Consider the following 13937-nt stretch of genomic DNA (forward strand, 5'->3'; position numbering starts at 1 on the left):
TTATCCCGTTTCCTGGAATGGGATCAAACTTTCAGAGAGTCACTGGGTGCTGTGGCTCACACCTGTAATCCCAACACTTTAGGAGGCCGAGGCAGGAGGATTGCTTGAGCCCAGGAATTCAAGACAGCCTGGGCAACAAAATGAGACTGTCTCTACAAAAATAAAATAATTAGCCAACTGTGGTGGGGGGCGCTTAGAGTAAGAGCTATTAGGGAGGTTGACCAGGGAAGATCCCTTGAGCCCAGGAGTTCGAGGCTGCAGTGAGCCGAGATCACACCACTGCACTCCCGCCTGGGTGACACAGCGAGACCCCGTCTATTAAAAAAAAAAGAAAAAACATTAAGGGGTCTCATTTCTTCCCTTTCCCATTCTCCCTTTGCCAGGTAGGAGAAGGGTGACCTGGCATGGAAAAGGAGGCAGCGGTAGCTGTAGTATTGACCCCTGTCCTTTAAAATTCCTACGCCAGCACAATTTCCCAGAAGCTTTCTAGGTGTCCTCAGACTTCACCCCTTTTGTCTTCAGCTTCTGGTTTCTGACTGTACCGTTTAAATCTCGCGCGCTTTACAAGGATTGGCTACATTCGCGGGTGGTTGGCCGTCTCCGCGCTACCCCTCCTTCTCGCCTTTTCTCCCCGGGCAAAAGGTTTTCAAATTCGACCAATCAACGGGCGCGCTACCTCAGTAGAGGCGCGACACCCAAGGGTTAATCGCAACCAATCGGAGGAGGGTACTGGAGAAAATAGCCAATCAGGAGGGTGCGGAGGTGTGTCCTGGGGGTTATAAAGACGGCCTCTCGGCGCGCGCGCGCACGACAGTAGTTGGACTGCGGAGGGTGTTTGTCGTGCTGTCTCTGAGCCGTTGCGCTTCACCGGTCTACCTCGCTAGCATGTCGGGCCGCGGCAAGACTGGCGGCAAGGCCCGCGCCAAAGCCAAGTCGCGCTCGTCGCGTGCCGGCCTCCAGTTCCCCGTGGGCCGCGTACACCGGCTGCTGCGGAAGGGCCACTACGCCGAGCGCGTTGGCGCCGGCGCGCCAGTGTACCTGGCGGCAGTGTTGGAGTACCTCACCGCTGAGATCCTGGAGCTGGCGGGCAATGCGGCCCGCGACAACAAGAAGACGCGGATCATCCCCCGCCACCTGCAGCTGGCCATCCGCAACGACGAGGAGCTCAACAAACTGCTGGGCGGCGTAACGATCGCCCAGGGAGGCGTTCTGCCCAACATCCAGGCCGTGCTGCTGCCCAAGAAGACCAGCGCCACCGTGGGGCCGAAGGCGCCCTCGGGCGGCAAGAAGGCCACCCAGGCCTCACAGGAGTACTAAGAGGGCCCGCGTCGCGGCCGGCCGCCAGGCCTCCCCATGCCACCACAAAGGCCCTTTTAAGGGCCACCACCGCCCTCACGGAAAGAGCTGAGCCACTTCAAACTGCGGAGCAAGCGGGCCGCGGCTCTCGCCTCCCTTCCCCTCCCCTCGCCCGCCGCCCGGCCTGGAGTCCCCGTCCGCCCCCGCTCCTGGCCCGCACCCCCTGCCGCGTCGGCCTCGGGCCCTGCCAAGTCCGCCGGCCGGTCTCCGGTAGGGCTGGGGCGCTCTTCGGTGACCGCCGTGGTGCGGAGGACCCGAGCCTGCCGGGGGGAGACCGGCGACGCAGCACCTGCCCGCCTCGGCGCTCGTGACTCAGCCGCCCCATCCTGAGTCGCTGAGGGGCTGCGGGGAGGCCGCAGCACCTTCTGGAAGACTTAGCCTTCCTCTCTGACGCAGGGCCGAGGTGGGCAGCCCAGGCCGAGAGGCCGGCGGCCCTGAAGGTGAGTGAGTCCCTCGGCAGCTGCAGCCGGGGCATCTGGTCCTCCCCCGTCGTGGTGCTTAGCCCAGGACTTCCAGACGTGGCCGCTGGCCTGGAGGCTTTGGAGGGAGAGATACGCTCGCTGATTTCCGTCTGGCGCCCCCTCTGCGGCCAGGACTCAGGCTTTTCACGTCAGATCTCCATCTTCATTCATAGGTCTGCCCTGGGGCCGGGACGAAACACTTGGTAACAGGCACATCTTCCTCCCGAGTGACTGCCTCCTAGGAGGACATTTGGGGGAGGGTAGAGGTCTGCAGTTCGGCTTCACGGCTGGCTATGTGGACAGCAAGAGTCGTTTTCGCAGAAGCCAACTGGCAGCCAGGCCTGTCAGGCCTCCCCACGCTGCCCCATTTCCCTTCCAGCAAACTCGACTCGGCAATCCAAGCACCTAGATACCAGCACAAGTTGGTTAATCCCTTTCTGGACTGAGCCTCTGTTGGCTTCCGAACTGGAATTTTGCAGCTAACCCTTCCAAGACTAGAACCTGAGGCATTGGGGAGTTTTAGATGGACTAATTTTATTAAAGGATTGTTTCTTTTTTAAATGGAGCGTTTGTTTTCATTTTGCAAGAGGGTGTAGAATTAGTGACTTTGTATACCTTCCCGAGATAGTGGGGGTGGGAGGGACCATGCAATAAAATAGGCTCTACTGTTAACTAGAGAAGGGACAAACCATAGGAATTTAAGACTATGGCTCTGTTTCTCAGTGTTTCTGGGAGACAATTTATTCTGTGTGAAATGAAAACTATTGAGGCAGAAGCAGAAAGGATGTTCCAGGAGAACTTTGGGCAAAAGTCCCAGCCTCAGAAGTAAGGGTGAAAGGGCTTTGTGTTTGTTCATATCTTCCTGCCCACCCCACAAAAGAAAAACAAAAAGCACCTTCAGAGCTGGTTTATTAGTAGAGTTGGTTACATTCAAAGGCTGTGGCTTGGATTTCTCTAAAGAGATGAAGCCCCCACATACTGAGGAGGCAAGGCAGTCATCAAGTCCTCATGGTGTGGCAAATCCCTGGAAGGCTTGGACCCTGCTGTTCAGTCTCCTGGGGTAATTGCTTCTCAGCTAGCATGAGAATAGGTACTGGACAGCAGCAACCCAGGCATGCCGCACAGACCAGTTAATGGGCATCATTAAGCTGCCGTGCAACATCCAGGATGTTTTTGGCTCCTTTGCTCAGCAACAGGTTGGCCAGGCTGATGCCCAAGTTCTGGGCAGCCAACTGGGGTCCTCGCGGAATGTTCCGAGCAGTGATGCCTACTAGCTGTGGGTCATCCTCAGGGCCATCTTCATGCTGTATGAGTGGAGGTGGGATTTGGTGAGAACAAGAGAGATTACATGCACTCTTGTTTATTACCCCCCTCACCCTTCAGCTTTGGTACCTGGGCAGGGACATGGATTGTAGCCTGCATGGTGTCCTGTATGCTATCTGAGCCATCTAGACTCCAGACTCCTCCAGTCAGGTACAGCTGGGGAAGAAAACAGTTGCCTCAATACAGTATGAGAGGGGACTGCTTAGAAGCCTGGATGCACAGGAAGAAATGCCACAGTCCTCCCTTCCCTGCCTTTCCACCCATTTTCCCCTGCTTACTTGCCCATCCTTCATAGCTGTATGCACAGCTACTGGCACACTGCAGCCTCCTTCCTGCAATGAGAAGTTGCTATGAGCTCCAAGGGCTCTTAATACCACCCTGTGACCACAGACCTGAGGACACCACTGAAAAGGCAACTGTGGGCCCATACCTGGTCCTCTCCATACACAACATTCAACAAGAATGAGTTAGCACTATATACAAAGCATTCATGTGAGAAATCTCCCCACCACCATTCCCAGCTCTCCAAGTCCCCAGCCCTCCACAGGTGGAGCACAGGTCCTACCTACCAGGTGCCTCAGGAAGGCTCTTTCAGCGATGCAGCGAAGCAGAGTTTCGGGATCATGCAGCACACCCACCAAATCCAAGATGTCCTGGTCCTTGGCTCGGACTTCCACACCCAAGGCCCCCTGATGGAAAAACACCCTAGGACATCAGGCCTGATTTTCCCCAACCAATGGCACCAAGCATGGGAACACCTCTATCTACTTGCTCCCCAGGGTCTTCCGGACTGGTAGAATCCCAAGGCCTGCCCCTCCCTGAGAATACTATTCTGAGGAAGCAGATGCAGAAGGTTGTGAGACCAACTTCTTGGCTGAGAACAAAGGGAAGGGGTATGTCAACATGTGGCTTCCCTGGTCAAGTATACCTGGCCCACAGCATACATGCATTCCTCAGGGTGCAAGATCTGTGGAGGCAGAACAGGTAGTCAGAAGGGTGGACATGGCAGTGAGTTGGGGGGTTCCCTGTAATCTAGAAAGCCTCGGTAGACCTGAGTGTGAGTCTGTCCTTTTTTTTTTTTTTTTTTTTTTTTGAGACGGAGTTTCTTTCTTGTTACCCAGGCTGGAGTGCAATGGCGCGATCTCGGCTCACCGCAACCTCCGCCTCCTGGATTCAGGCAATTCTCCTGCCTCAGCCTCCTGAGTAGCTGGGATTACAAGCACACGCCACCATGCCCAGCTAATTTTTTGTATTTTTTAGTAGAGACGGGGTTTCACCATGTTGACCAGGATGGTCTCGATCTCTTGACCTCGTGATCCACCCGCCTCGGCCTCCCAAAGTGCTGGGATTACAGGCGTGAGCCACCGCGCCCGGCCCTTTTTTATTATTTTTTATTTATTTATTTTTTTTTGTAAATTTTCTCCATGAATGCCTAGAGTCTGGCCTCTGATTTGCAATCTTCCTAGCTTGTGGTGTTAGAGGTGGGATGGTCAAGAAGTGAAGACAGATGGTCCTCAACTTACAGTGGGGTTACATCATGATAAACCCATTGTTAGTTGCAAACATAAGCTGAAAATGCATTTACTACACCTAGCCTACCTTATATGTTTTTAGAACACTTAACAAGTAGCCTATTATAGTCAGGCAAAATCATCTGACACAAAGCCTATTTTACAATAAAGTGTTGAATCTCATGTAATTGATTGAATACTATACTGAAAGTAAAAAACAGAATGGCTGGGTACTCAAAGTACAGTTTCTACTGAATGTGTACGGCTTTCACACAGTCATAAAGTCTAAAAATCCTAAACTGGGTATGATGTAAGGCAGAAAGGAGACGCAGACAAACTGGGGAGAGGATAGGGGCAGCCCCTACCTGCCCCACCCGGTTGTGCCAGCCCATGCGCTGCAGGCCAGCTGTTGCCAGGATGATTGCACTGAACTCCTGCTGCTCGTCCAGCTTCCGAAGACGGGTGTTGAGGTTTCCCCGCTGTGGAGAGTTGCTAAGGACCATAGTGTCGGGCAATCTGGGGCTTCATGACGTTCCCTCTGCCTGAGTCTTAACCTCTCTAGCTGGCTGACTTTCATTCATCAGCTAACACTTATATCATACTTACTACATGCCAGACACTGCTCTAAATGTGCTCTCCATATGTCAGCTCATTTCATCTTCACAACAGCCCTGCGAGGAAGGTAGTATTATTACCCCCACTTTATAGATGAGGAAAATGACATAGGAAGGCTAAATAACTTGCCCAAGTTTACAAGACCTCTGAGAAACCTTCCCTGACCCCCAGATTTCTGTGTTTAGATGTTCCAACTAGAAGTTTCCAAAAAATTCACAACTTCACTTAGCACATACTATTTTTAAATTTAGTTTTATGAAATGTACTACATATTCATTGTAAAAGTCAAAACAACATAAGAGCATATAAAAATGGAAGTACCGGCCGGGCGTGGTGGCTCTAGCCTGTAATCCCAGCACTTTGGGAGGCAGAGGCTGGTGGATCACCGGAGGTCAGGAGTTTGATACCAGTCTGACCAACATGGTGAAACCCCGTCTCTACTAAAAATCCAAAACTTAGCCAGGCATGGTGGCAGGTGCCTATAATCCCAGCTACTTGGGAGGCTGAGGCAGGAGGCCTGCTTGAACCCAGGAAGCAGAGGTTGCAGAGATCACGCCACTGCATTCCAGCCTGGGCGACAGAGCAAGACTCTGTCTAAAAAAATAAAGAGGTACTCTCTATCCCTTCAGAAGCAGTCACTGTTCAGTATAACTGCATTATCCCTAAATAAAAAGTAAACTCTTCATATGCAGGGGCAATGTTTATGTTGCTCACCATTATCCCCAATGCCTTGCATTCCAAGCACTTGCCTGGGGCTAAGAAAACATTAGACTATAAATGAGTGGACAGATGAGTGGATGGAAGGAAAGACAGACCACTGACCCCGTGTGCTGCTAGCTGGAAGCCCCTTCCCACTCTCAGGACTCCCAGAGTCCTCTAGACCTTGTTTTTTCCCTTGGCTGCTGCCCCCATCCCTCTTCTAAAAGGATACGATGCTCCTGAACTCCAGATGTGGGAACTTTCTCTGCAGCTGGGCCGCTCTCCGCAGGGAGCTGGTTCCCACCACACTGCCAAGAGAGAGGTTACAATGAGATTTTAACACTAGGGTGTCACTGTTTCTTTCCTCTCCTCCTCCCATCCCTCCATCTTTGGGCACATCCCACCGAGCTGCCTATCCAGGCCCCACTTACCTCTTTTCTGGCAAAGTTTCTAGGGTCTTCCCAACAAATTTTGGGTGAAAGACAACAGCATCATGGGGGTTTTCCCGCCTGGGGGATGAGGGAAGGGCATAAAATGAGGGAAGACATTTCAGTTTAGATCACCTCTACTCTCTCTCGATTGCCAACTCACTGGTATTTCCTGAGTTTTCTGCCACCAATCAACACTCCTCAGGGCAGAGGAGATAAGCCCGAAGCAGAGGGTCAGGTCCCAAAGGGAAAGGCAAAGGTTCACATGATGCCTACCACTGCCCAGGCCCCCTTACTTGCAAGACTCTTACTTGCAGATGGCTCCTATGGTGAAGCCAGGAGGAAGCACAGTGGGTAGGTCCTTCAGGGAGTGAACAACCAGGTCCACTCTACAAAGATGGGAGACGGGAGCAAAGAGAAAGTGTATGAGCAGCCAGCCTTCACCCCTTCTCCGCCCATCCCTGGGTCTACTTCAGTGGTGGAGCCTAGGGCAGTTCAGGAAGCATGCCTTCCCAAGACCTCAGGAGCCTGAAACCTGCTCTCCTCTCACCCTGCCTCCTACCCTCCCTCCCCCAGCCATTCTTGCAGTCCAGGCAGCCAGATGGCTCACAACCAAGACACTCTCCTTTTCTGAAGGCTGAAAAAACCCACCTATGAGCCACCTTCAGCCTCTCTAAGGGTTTAAGCCCAGCAGCCTAGCTGACATCGGGGTCCCTGCAATAGACCTAACATACTAGGGTCCCAGCAAGAGACCAGGGTGGGGGGCAGGTGGCACCACACTCCTATCTTTACTTACTCATTCCTCTCCAGGGCATGTTCAAGCTCCTTGGTAAACAAGCTCTTCTCTCCAATCTGTTGGGCAAGAAGGAGCCTGGGTGAATCCCTTGAGGGAAGGAAAGAAGAGTGGGGACACCACTACTGGGGGGAAGATGATGTTACCTTAGAGAGTGCAGTATCAAGGATCTTGTCCCCTGTGGTGGACATAGCAACTGAGGAGAGAGTCAATCAATCAGGTGCTCATTGATCAACATTTACTGAGGCCAGCACTGTGTTACAATTCATGATAGGGACAGAGGCATGTAAGCCCTGATCCCTGCCCTCTAAGTATGTACAATCGAGCAGAAGACCAGAAACACTCATAAAAAAGACCCAAAGCTCAAGATGTTAAATGCCAGGCTAACACAGGTAGTCAGAGCTAGGGGTATTCAGAGGAAAGCACCTTTGGAGCTGGGAGCAGCCAAGAGGGATTCTCAGGGCAGTGGGACAAGCTTTAGTCATAGGCAAAGCCAGAAATGCTGTTTTCTCCCCTCTTGGGATACTGGGCTTCCCATTAGCTTCCACTCCTTTCCAGAAAACTCACTGATTTCAAACTGCAGGCCAGGGTACAGGGCTTTCAGTGTTGCCACCACACTGTCTGTCTGTATGCGCGCAAGCTGGGGGTAGAGATTTCAATTAGTCCTGCCCTTCCCAGCCACTGCTCAGACTCTCATAGCTTAGGCAGATGCTGAAGGGACTGGAATTTCCATCTGGGAATGAGAAGGGGCTTGGGAGTCATCTGCACTCCAACAATTTTCCCAGCCCAGGGATGATCTTGCCATAGAATGTAATCTGCCATTCCTCCGCCCAGCCACGCCACCTCCTCCATGCTAGGAACCAACCCTTTGAGTCCCCCAATTTGTGATGCTGTGAGCATCACAGCTGTTCCAGCAAACCTCCTCCACCCGGGCTCCTGCACTTACCTGGCTCTTGCGGGTACCCACACGAATCACTCTCATCTTTGGGCTGTTTTCTTCCTGCAGAAAAAGTTCCCAGGTCACAGTTCCCTCTGTTCCTTGTGTTCCTCACCACCTTGTCCAAGAACCAGAATCACTGGCTTGGAAGAAAAGAACTCAGCCTGTAGCCAACTGAGTCTCAGAGTGGGAAAATACTCCAAGGCTGGTCCCTTTAACCTTCCTCAGTTTCTTCTGCCTTCCTCAGGGACCCACAGAAGCAGAGACCAGAGGGAGGCAACAGTAGGATCTGTTGTTGCTGTCACTGCAGTAACCAGGACACTGAGCCCTGAAGCCAAGGCAGTTGTCAGTGGGAGTGTGGTGCACAGCAGGTGGGTAAAGAGATAAGGACCATCAGCCTGGCCACAGGGAGGGTGGGGCCTGCAGCTGGCAGGGGCAGGGGAGCCAGGACCACACTGGGGAACCAGTGCTGAGTCACTGGAGGACAGATTCATTATCTACAACAGACGAGGCACTTGACAAAATTTCAGTGCCATCAAGATGCCACATGGAGTAGACTAGAGTCTAAAAACAGCAAGCTGCCACCTTCTCCAGCAAGAGACCCAGATGTCTGGCTGCAAAATAACTCAAGAAGATGAAGATTTCAGAACGGGGAAAGCGGACAGTATTAAGGGTTCCTTAATCTGGCTGGACTGCATACATTAGGTCTGAAGTAAACAGATCTGATGTACAGTCCTGCTCAGCCTCTTGGCTGGGTGACCTTGGGTACATTGTCCCAACAGGATCTGTTTGTTCATCTATAAAGTGAAGAGGTTTGGACTCAGGTTTCTTCTGCCTCAGATATTCCATATGAGGCCACACTGCCTAACATTCATTCACCTAGAGTGCTGCCCTGGTTTCACCAAGAAGGAAATATTGGGAGGCCAGAGCCCAAGCCAAGAACTCAAAAGGACACGCCTCTTCCTCCTGCCAGAGTACCTTGGACAAAAGTATTCACTGCCAAGTAGGTAGAACTGAATTCTTCAGTCTAAGACGGAGGTCCCATTTCTTTCTACATCAGACAGTGGCCACCGTAGATACTGATACTGTTGACATTCCCTGATCTGGGATGTTCATCCTATGGAGTTCCTTTTTATTTATTCATTTGTTTATTTTTCTCCCCCCACCCTTTTTGTTTTTTTTTTTTTGAGACAGAGTCTTGCTCTGTTGCCCAGGCTGGAGTGCAGTGGCACAATCTCAGCTAACTGCAACCACCACTTCACAGGTTCAAGCAATTCTCCTGACTCAGCCTCCCAAGAAGCTGGGACTAGAGACGCATGCCACTATACCTGGCTAATTTTTATTTATTTATTTTTTCCTTTTTTTTTTCAAGATGGGGTTTCACCATGTTGGTCAGGCTGGTCTTGAACTCCTGACCTCAGGTGATCCACCCGCCTTAGCCTCCAAAGTGCTTGGATTACAGGCGTCAGCCACCACTCCCGGCCAATTTTTATTTTTATTTTTATTTTTTTGAGACTGAGTCTTGCCTGTTGCCCAGGCTGGAGTGCAATGGTGCGAACTCAGCTCGCTGCAATCTCTACCTCCCAAGTTCAAGCGATTCACCTGTCTCAGCCTCCCGAGTACCTGGGATTACAGGCGTATGCCACCACGCCCAGCTAATTTTTTGTATTTTTGGTAGAAACAGGGTTTCATTGTGTTCCCCAGGCTGTTCTTGAACTCCTGAGCTCAGGCAATTCACCTGCCTCGACCTCACAAAGTGCAAGGATTACAGGCGTGAGCCACCATGCCTGGCCTAATTTTTATATTTTTAGTAGAGATGGGGTTTCACCATATTGGCCAGGGTGCTGTGGAGTTCTTTTGCACCCAGACATCTGGGGCCTCTATTGCTGCAGCAGGTGACAGCTTGTTGCCCTTAGACTCTGGTCTACTCCATGTGGTCACTCCAATAAATCAACCCTGGGATACCCTTTGCAAATTAGGCTAGGCTTGAAATACTAAACGTGGCCACCAAAATTCTGGGACACAGGGAGCCTACAGGAAGGAATCTGAGGTCCCAGAACTACCAGGTTCAAATAATTCCTTAAAATCATTGAATGTGCACAGCATATTCAAGTCAAACCATTTCATTAAAAAATAAAACACTGAGCACTTCTATGTTGAAGCTATTGCTTTTGCATATTGTTGTCTTCTCAACAATCCTATCAAGTAGACAAGACAGGCACCTTTGGCACCATGTTACAGAAGCAAATAGTGGCACCGAGGGGTGAGATGACTTGCCCAGTGTCACACAGCTAATAAAGGGTAGAGAGTTGGGGCTACAATTCAGATCTTCCTATTCCTAGTCCAGGACTCTGGAATGACTGCACGAGCAAAGAATCCCACCCCTCACCAATTGGCTGGACAGGGGGAGATAAGCAGCTCCCCATCTCTTTCTTATCTCAGGCTGGCAGTGACTTCCAACAACTCTGCAGTTTGCCTGTGCACAAGTCCAGAGCTTGGCAGGCAGGCTAGTAATGGGAAGGCCCACGGTGGCCTCCAACCCACAGTAGTAATTCAGTGGGTGTATCTCAGCTGGGGATTGGAGAGTTGGCTGTAGCTGGGAGACCACTACAATAGAAAAAGAGAGAAGGCACACTTCCAAGACGTTTGTTTGCAGTTCGGAGGCTTGGCTTATGCTCTCTCCTCTGAATCAAAAGTGGAACGTGTCTTCCCAAAGATGCCGCATCTGCATCCGACTCGGCCCAGCCTCAAGTGAAAGGGCCCCGTCTGTGTAGACGAACATTTGTGGTCTGGGTCACTAAATCTAGAGCCATGCATCCCAGGCCTGACAGGAATCCCACCCAGATGCCCGCAGGAACGCTGTTCTGTTCCAGACAATCCTTTCACTCTTAACCTAGTACCACCGTTCTCTGATTTCCCCATTCCTTCCGAAGGGCAACTGGCCCTTTAAAAACTATTCGGACAAAAAAAATGGATAGCCGTTCCGACCAATAGACGACGGAGGATGGCAACCTGAGGCCAATCGCTGCAAGGCTCGTCCAGAAGCCCAAAGTGTGCTGGTCACCGGCTCAGCACTCACCGCTGTTGCAGCCGCGTTGCCGTTACCAGACATGGCTCCGCTCGGGAAGTAGGCTATGTGCGAGTGCCGCTAAGGTCCCCCGGCCCTGGGAAGCCGGGGGCTCCGGCCAGCGAGCACCGGGAACACGTGGGCCCCGAGCTCGTCCTACAGTCGGACTCCTGGTCTCCGCAGGGCTTCGCGTCACTTCCGGCGCCCTCCCTTTAAGGGGAGGTGCCTCCCTCTGGGCGGGAATTGGAACTTTGCGGCAGAGTAGACCTTCACATTCAACCTCTCCGTTCCACAGCTGTGGCATGAGCAAGTGGTACAGCTTCTATGGCGATTCCTTTGCTCTGTTCAAACTTAGCTTTGCCACAACCCTGAAGTAGGCTGCATTTTCCTGTTGTTGTTTTGTTGTTGTTGTTTTGAGACAGAGTTTCACTCTTGTTGCCCAGGCTGGAGTGCAGTGGCGCGATCTCGCCTCACCGCAACCTCCGCCTCCCGGGTTCAAGCGACTGTCCTATCTCAGCCTCCTGAGTAGCTGGGATTACAGGCATGCACCACCACACCCGGTTAATTCTATATTTTTAGTAGAGACGGGGTTTTACCACGTTGGCCAAGCCGTTCTGGACCTCCTGACCTCAGGTGATCCGCCCGCCTCGGCCTCCAAAAGTGCTGGGATTACAGGCCTCTGTTTTTTTTTATACAGGGTTTCACTGTGTCCCCAGACTGGAGTGCAATGACATGATCATGGGTCACTGCAGCCTTGACCTCCCAGGCTCCAGCTAGCCTCCCACCTCAGCCTCCCAGGCAGCTAGGACTATAGGTGGGCACCACCACGTCGGGCTAATTTTTAAATGTTTTGTAGAGACAGCAGGGAGGTGGTCTCACTGTGTTGCTCAGACTGGTCTCAAACTCCTGGACTAAAGTGATCATCTCACCTTGGCATCCCAAAGTACTGGGATTACAGGTGTGAGCCACTGGCCCAGCCAGCATTTCAGTTCTTAAAATGAGGAAACTGGTTCAGAGAGATTAAAGATCATGCCTAAAAGTAACTGGAGTGGCAACACAAACACTACATACATGTTAGTGAGAACAGGGCTTAATAGGAAAAGTGCTTTCCCATGAACTTAATTAACAGTCATGATTATTAATAATCACCTAGCTGGGTGTAATGGCTTACACCTATAATCCCAGCACTTTGGGAGGCCAAGGCATGAGGATTGCTTCAGCCCAGGAGTTTGAGACCAACCTGGGCAACATGGTGAAAACCTCATCTCTACAAAAAATACAAAAAGAGCCAGATGTAGCGGCACATGCCTGTAGTCCCAGCTACTCGGGAGGCTGAGGTGGGAAGACTGCTTGGGCCCAGGAGGCCGAGGCAGCTGTGAGCTGTGATGGTGCCACTGCACTCTAGCCTGAATGACAGAGTGAGACCTTTTTTTTTTTTTTTTTTTTTTTGAGACGATGTTTCATTCTTGTTGTCCAGGCTGCAATGGTGCAATCTTGGCTCACTGCAACCTCCAACTCCCAGGTTCAAGCGATTCTCCCACCTCAGCCTCCTGAGTAGCTAGGATTACAGGCACCCGCCACCACTCCTGGCTAGTTTTTGTATTGTTAGTAGAGATGAGGTTTCACCATTTTGGTCAGGATGGTCTCGAACTCCTGACCTCAGGCAATCCACCCACCTCAGCCTCTCAAAGTGCTGGGATTACAGGCATGAGCCACTGTGCTCAGCTGAGACCATGTCTTAAGGGGAAAAAAAAATCACCCATGTGCTGAGCACTGTATAAAAAACTAATACCTATTTGCTCTTTAGGCTTTCATGATAGCTATACAGGGTAGGTGTTACAACTCTTAATGTACAGATGAAGAAAGAGGTTGAGGGGGAAAGGGTGGGAGTCGGATGAGGGATAAGAGACTACACATTTGGGACGGTGTACACTGCTTGGGTGATGGGCAGCAAATGTCAGAAATCACTGTTAAAGAACTTATTCACATAACCAAACACCACCTGTTCCCCTCAAATCCACTGAAAATAAAAAATATATTTAAAAACGAAAAAACAGGTTGAGAAGGTAAGATGTACCCTAAGGCAACCAGCACAGCTAGGATTTGAACCCAGGTCAGCGGATCCAAAGTCTACTCAGCAGCTACAATACTGCCAGTGTTTTTTCCTTTTGGATACAGGGTCTCTGTCACCCAGGTTGGAGTGCAGTGGCGTGATCAAGGCTCACTGTAGCCTCAACTTCCTGGGCTGAAGCGATCTTCCCACCTCTTCTCAGCCTCCTGAGTAGCTGGGACGATAGGCAAGTGCCACCAGGCTGGGCTAATTTATTTTTATTTCTTGCACAGACAGGGTCTCAACTATGTTGCCTGGGCTGGTCTTGAACTCCTGGGCTCAAGCGATCCTCTCACCTCAGCCCTGCAAAGTGTTGGGATTACAGGCATGAACCACCATGCCCAGCCCATGCCAATCCTAAATACCACCTAAACCACAATATCAAACTTATATCCTCCAATTAAACAACACAGGAGATGAAATTAGGTGAGGTTGTGGGGAAAAAAACAATAGGAGCAATTTTCTGACAGCCAGCGCCACCCAAATTACACAGGGACACCTGGCAACATAAACTTTAGCGGACAATTTCAAAGAGGGAAAGATGTTTCCAGAAAGGACCTTTTATCCTGTTTATCATCTGGTACTAAGTACAGTAAGACACCAACCTACCCATTATTAACGTAGGTTAAGACCAAAG

The 13937-nt window shown here is 51.1% G+C and overlaps 2 protein-coding genes across 6 annotated transcripts; one reads left to right on the top strand and one right to left on the bottom strand.

The window, feature by feature from the left end:
- Positions 1-360: 360 nt before the first annotated feature.
- LOC116556174 (histone H2AX) lies at positions 361-2378 on the top strand. The gene has a single exon (XM_032285246.1). It carries the CDS (start codon positions 886-888, stop codon positions 1315-1317), a length of 432 nt encoding a protein of 143 aa, XP_032141137.1. The 5' UTR covers positions 361-885; the 3' UTR covers positions 1318-2378.
- A 330-nt stretch (positions 2379-2708) lies between these two features.
- On the bottom strand, positions 2709-11406 carry HMBS (hydroxymethylbilane synthase). Of its 5 annotated transcripts, none has more exons than XM_032285245.1 (14): positions 11203-11406; positions 8133-8186; positions 7754-7826; positions 7333-7382; positions 7190-7245; positions 6705-6782; positions 6397-6474; positions 6198-6273; positions 5017-5130; positions 4069-4107; positions 3706-3829; positions 3419-3472; positions 3210-3296; positions 2709-3121 (listed from the first exon to the last, which is right to left on the bottom strand). In XM_032285245.1, exons 1-13 carry the CDS (start codon positions 11233-11235, stop codon positions 3253-3255), a joined length of 873 nt encoding a protein of 290 aa, XP_032141136.1. In that variant the 5' UTR covers positions 11236-11406; the 3' UTR covers positions 2709-3121; positions 3210-3252. The 5 variants fall into 5 exon arrangements, with proteins under 5 accessions (XP_032141136.1, XP_032141132.1, XP_032141133.1 ...); XM_032285241.1 differs by having other exon boundaries at positions 3710-3829; positions 11203-11404; XM_032285242.1 differs by having other exon boundaries at positions 3710-3829; positions 11136-11404.
- Between the last annotated feature and the right edge of the window lie 2531 nt (positions 11407-13937).

Source organism: Sapajus apella, unplaced genomic scaffold, assembly GCF_009761245.1.
Source record: "Sapajus apella isolate SASKATOON/1434 unplaced genomic scaffold, GSC_monkey_1.0 scaffold16, whole genome shotgun sequence".
In the NCBI taxonomy this organism is placed as follows: domain Eukaryota; kingdom Metazoa; phylum Chordata; class Mammalia; order Primates; family Cebidae; genus Sapajus; species Sapajus apella.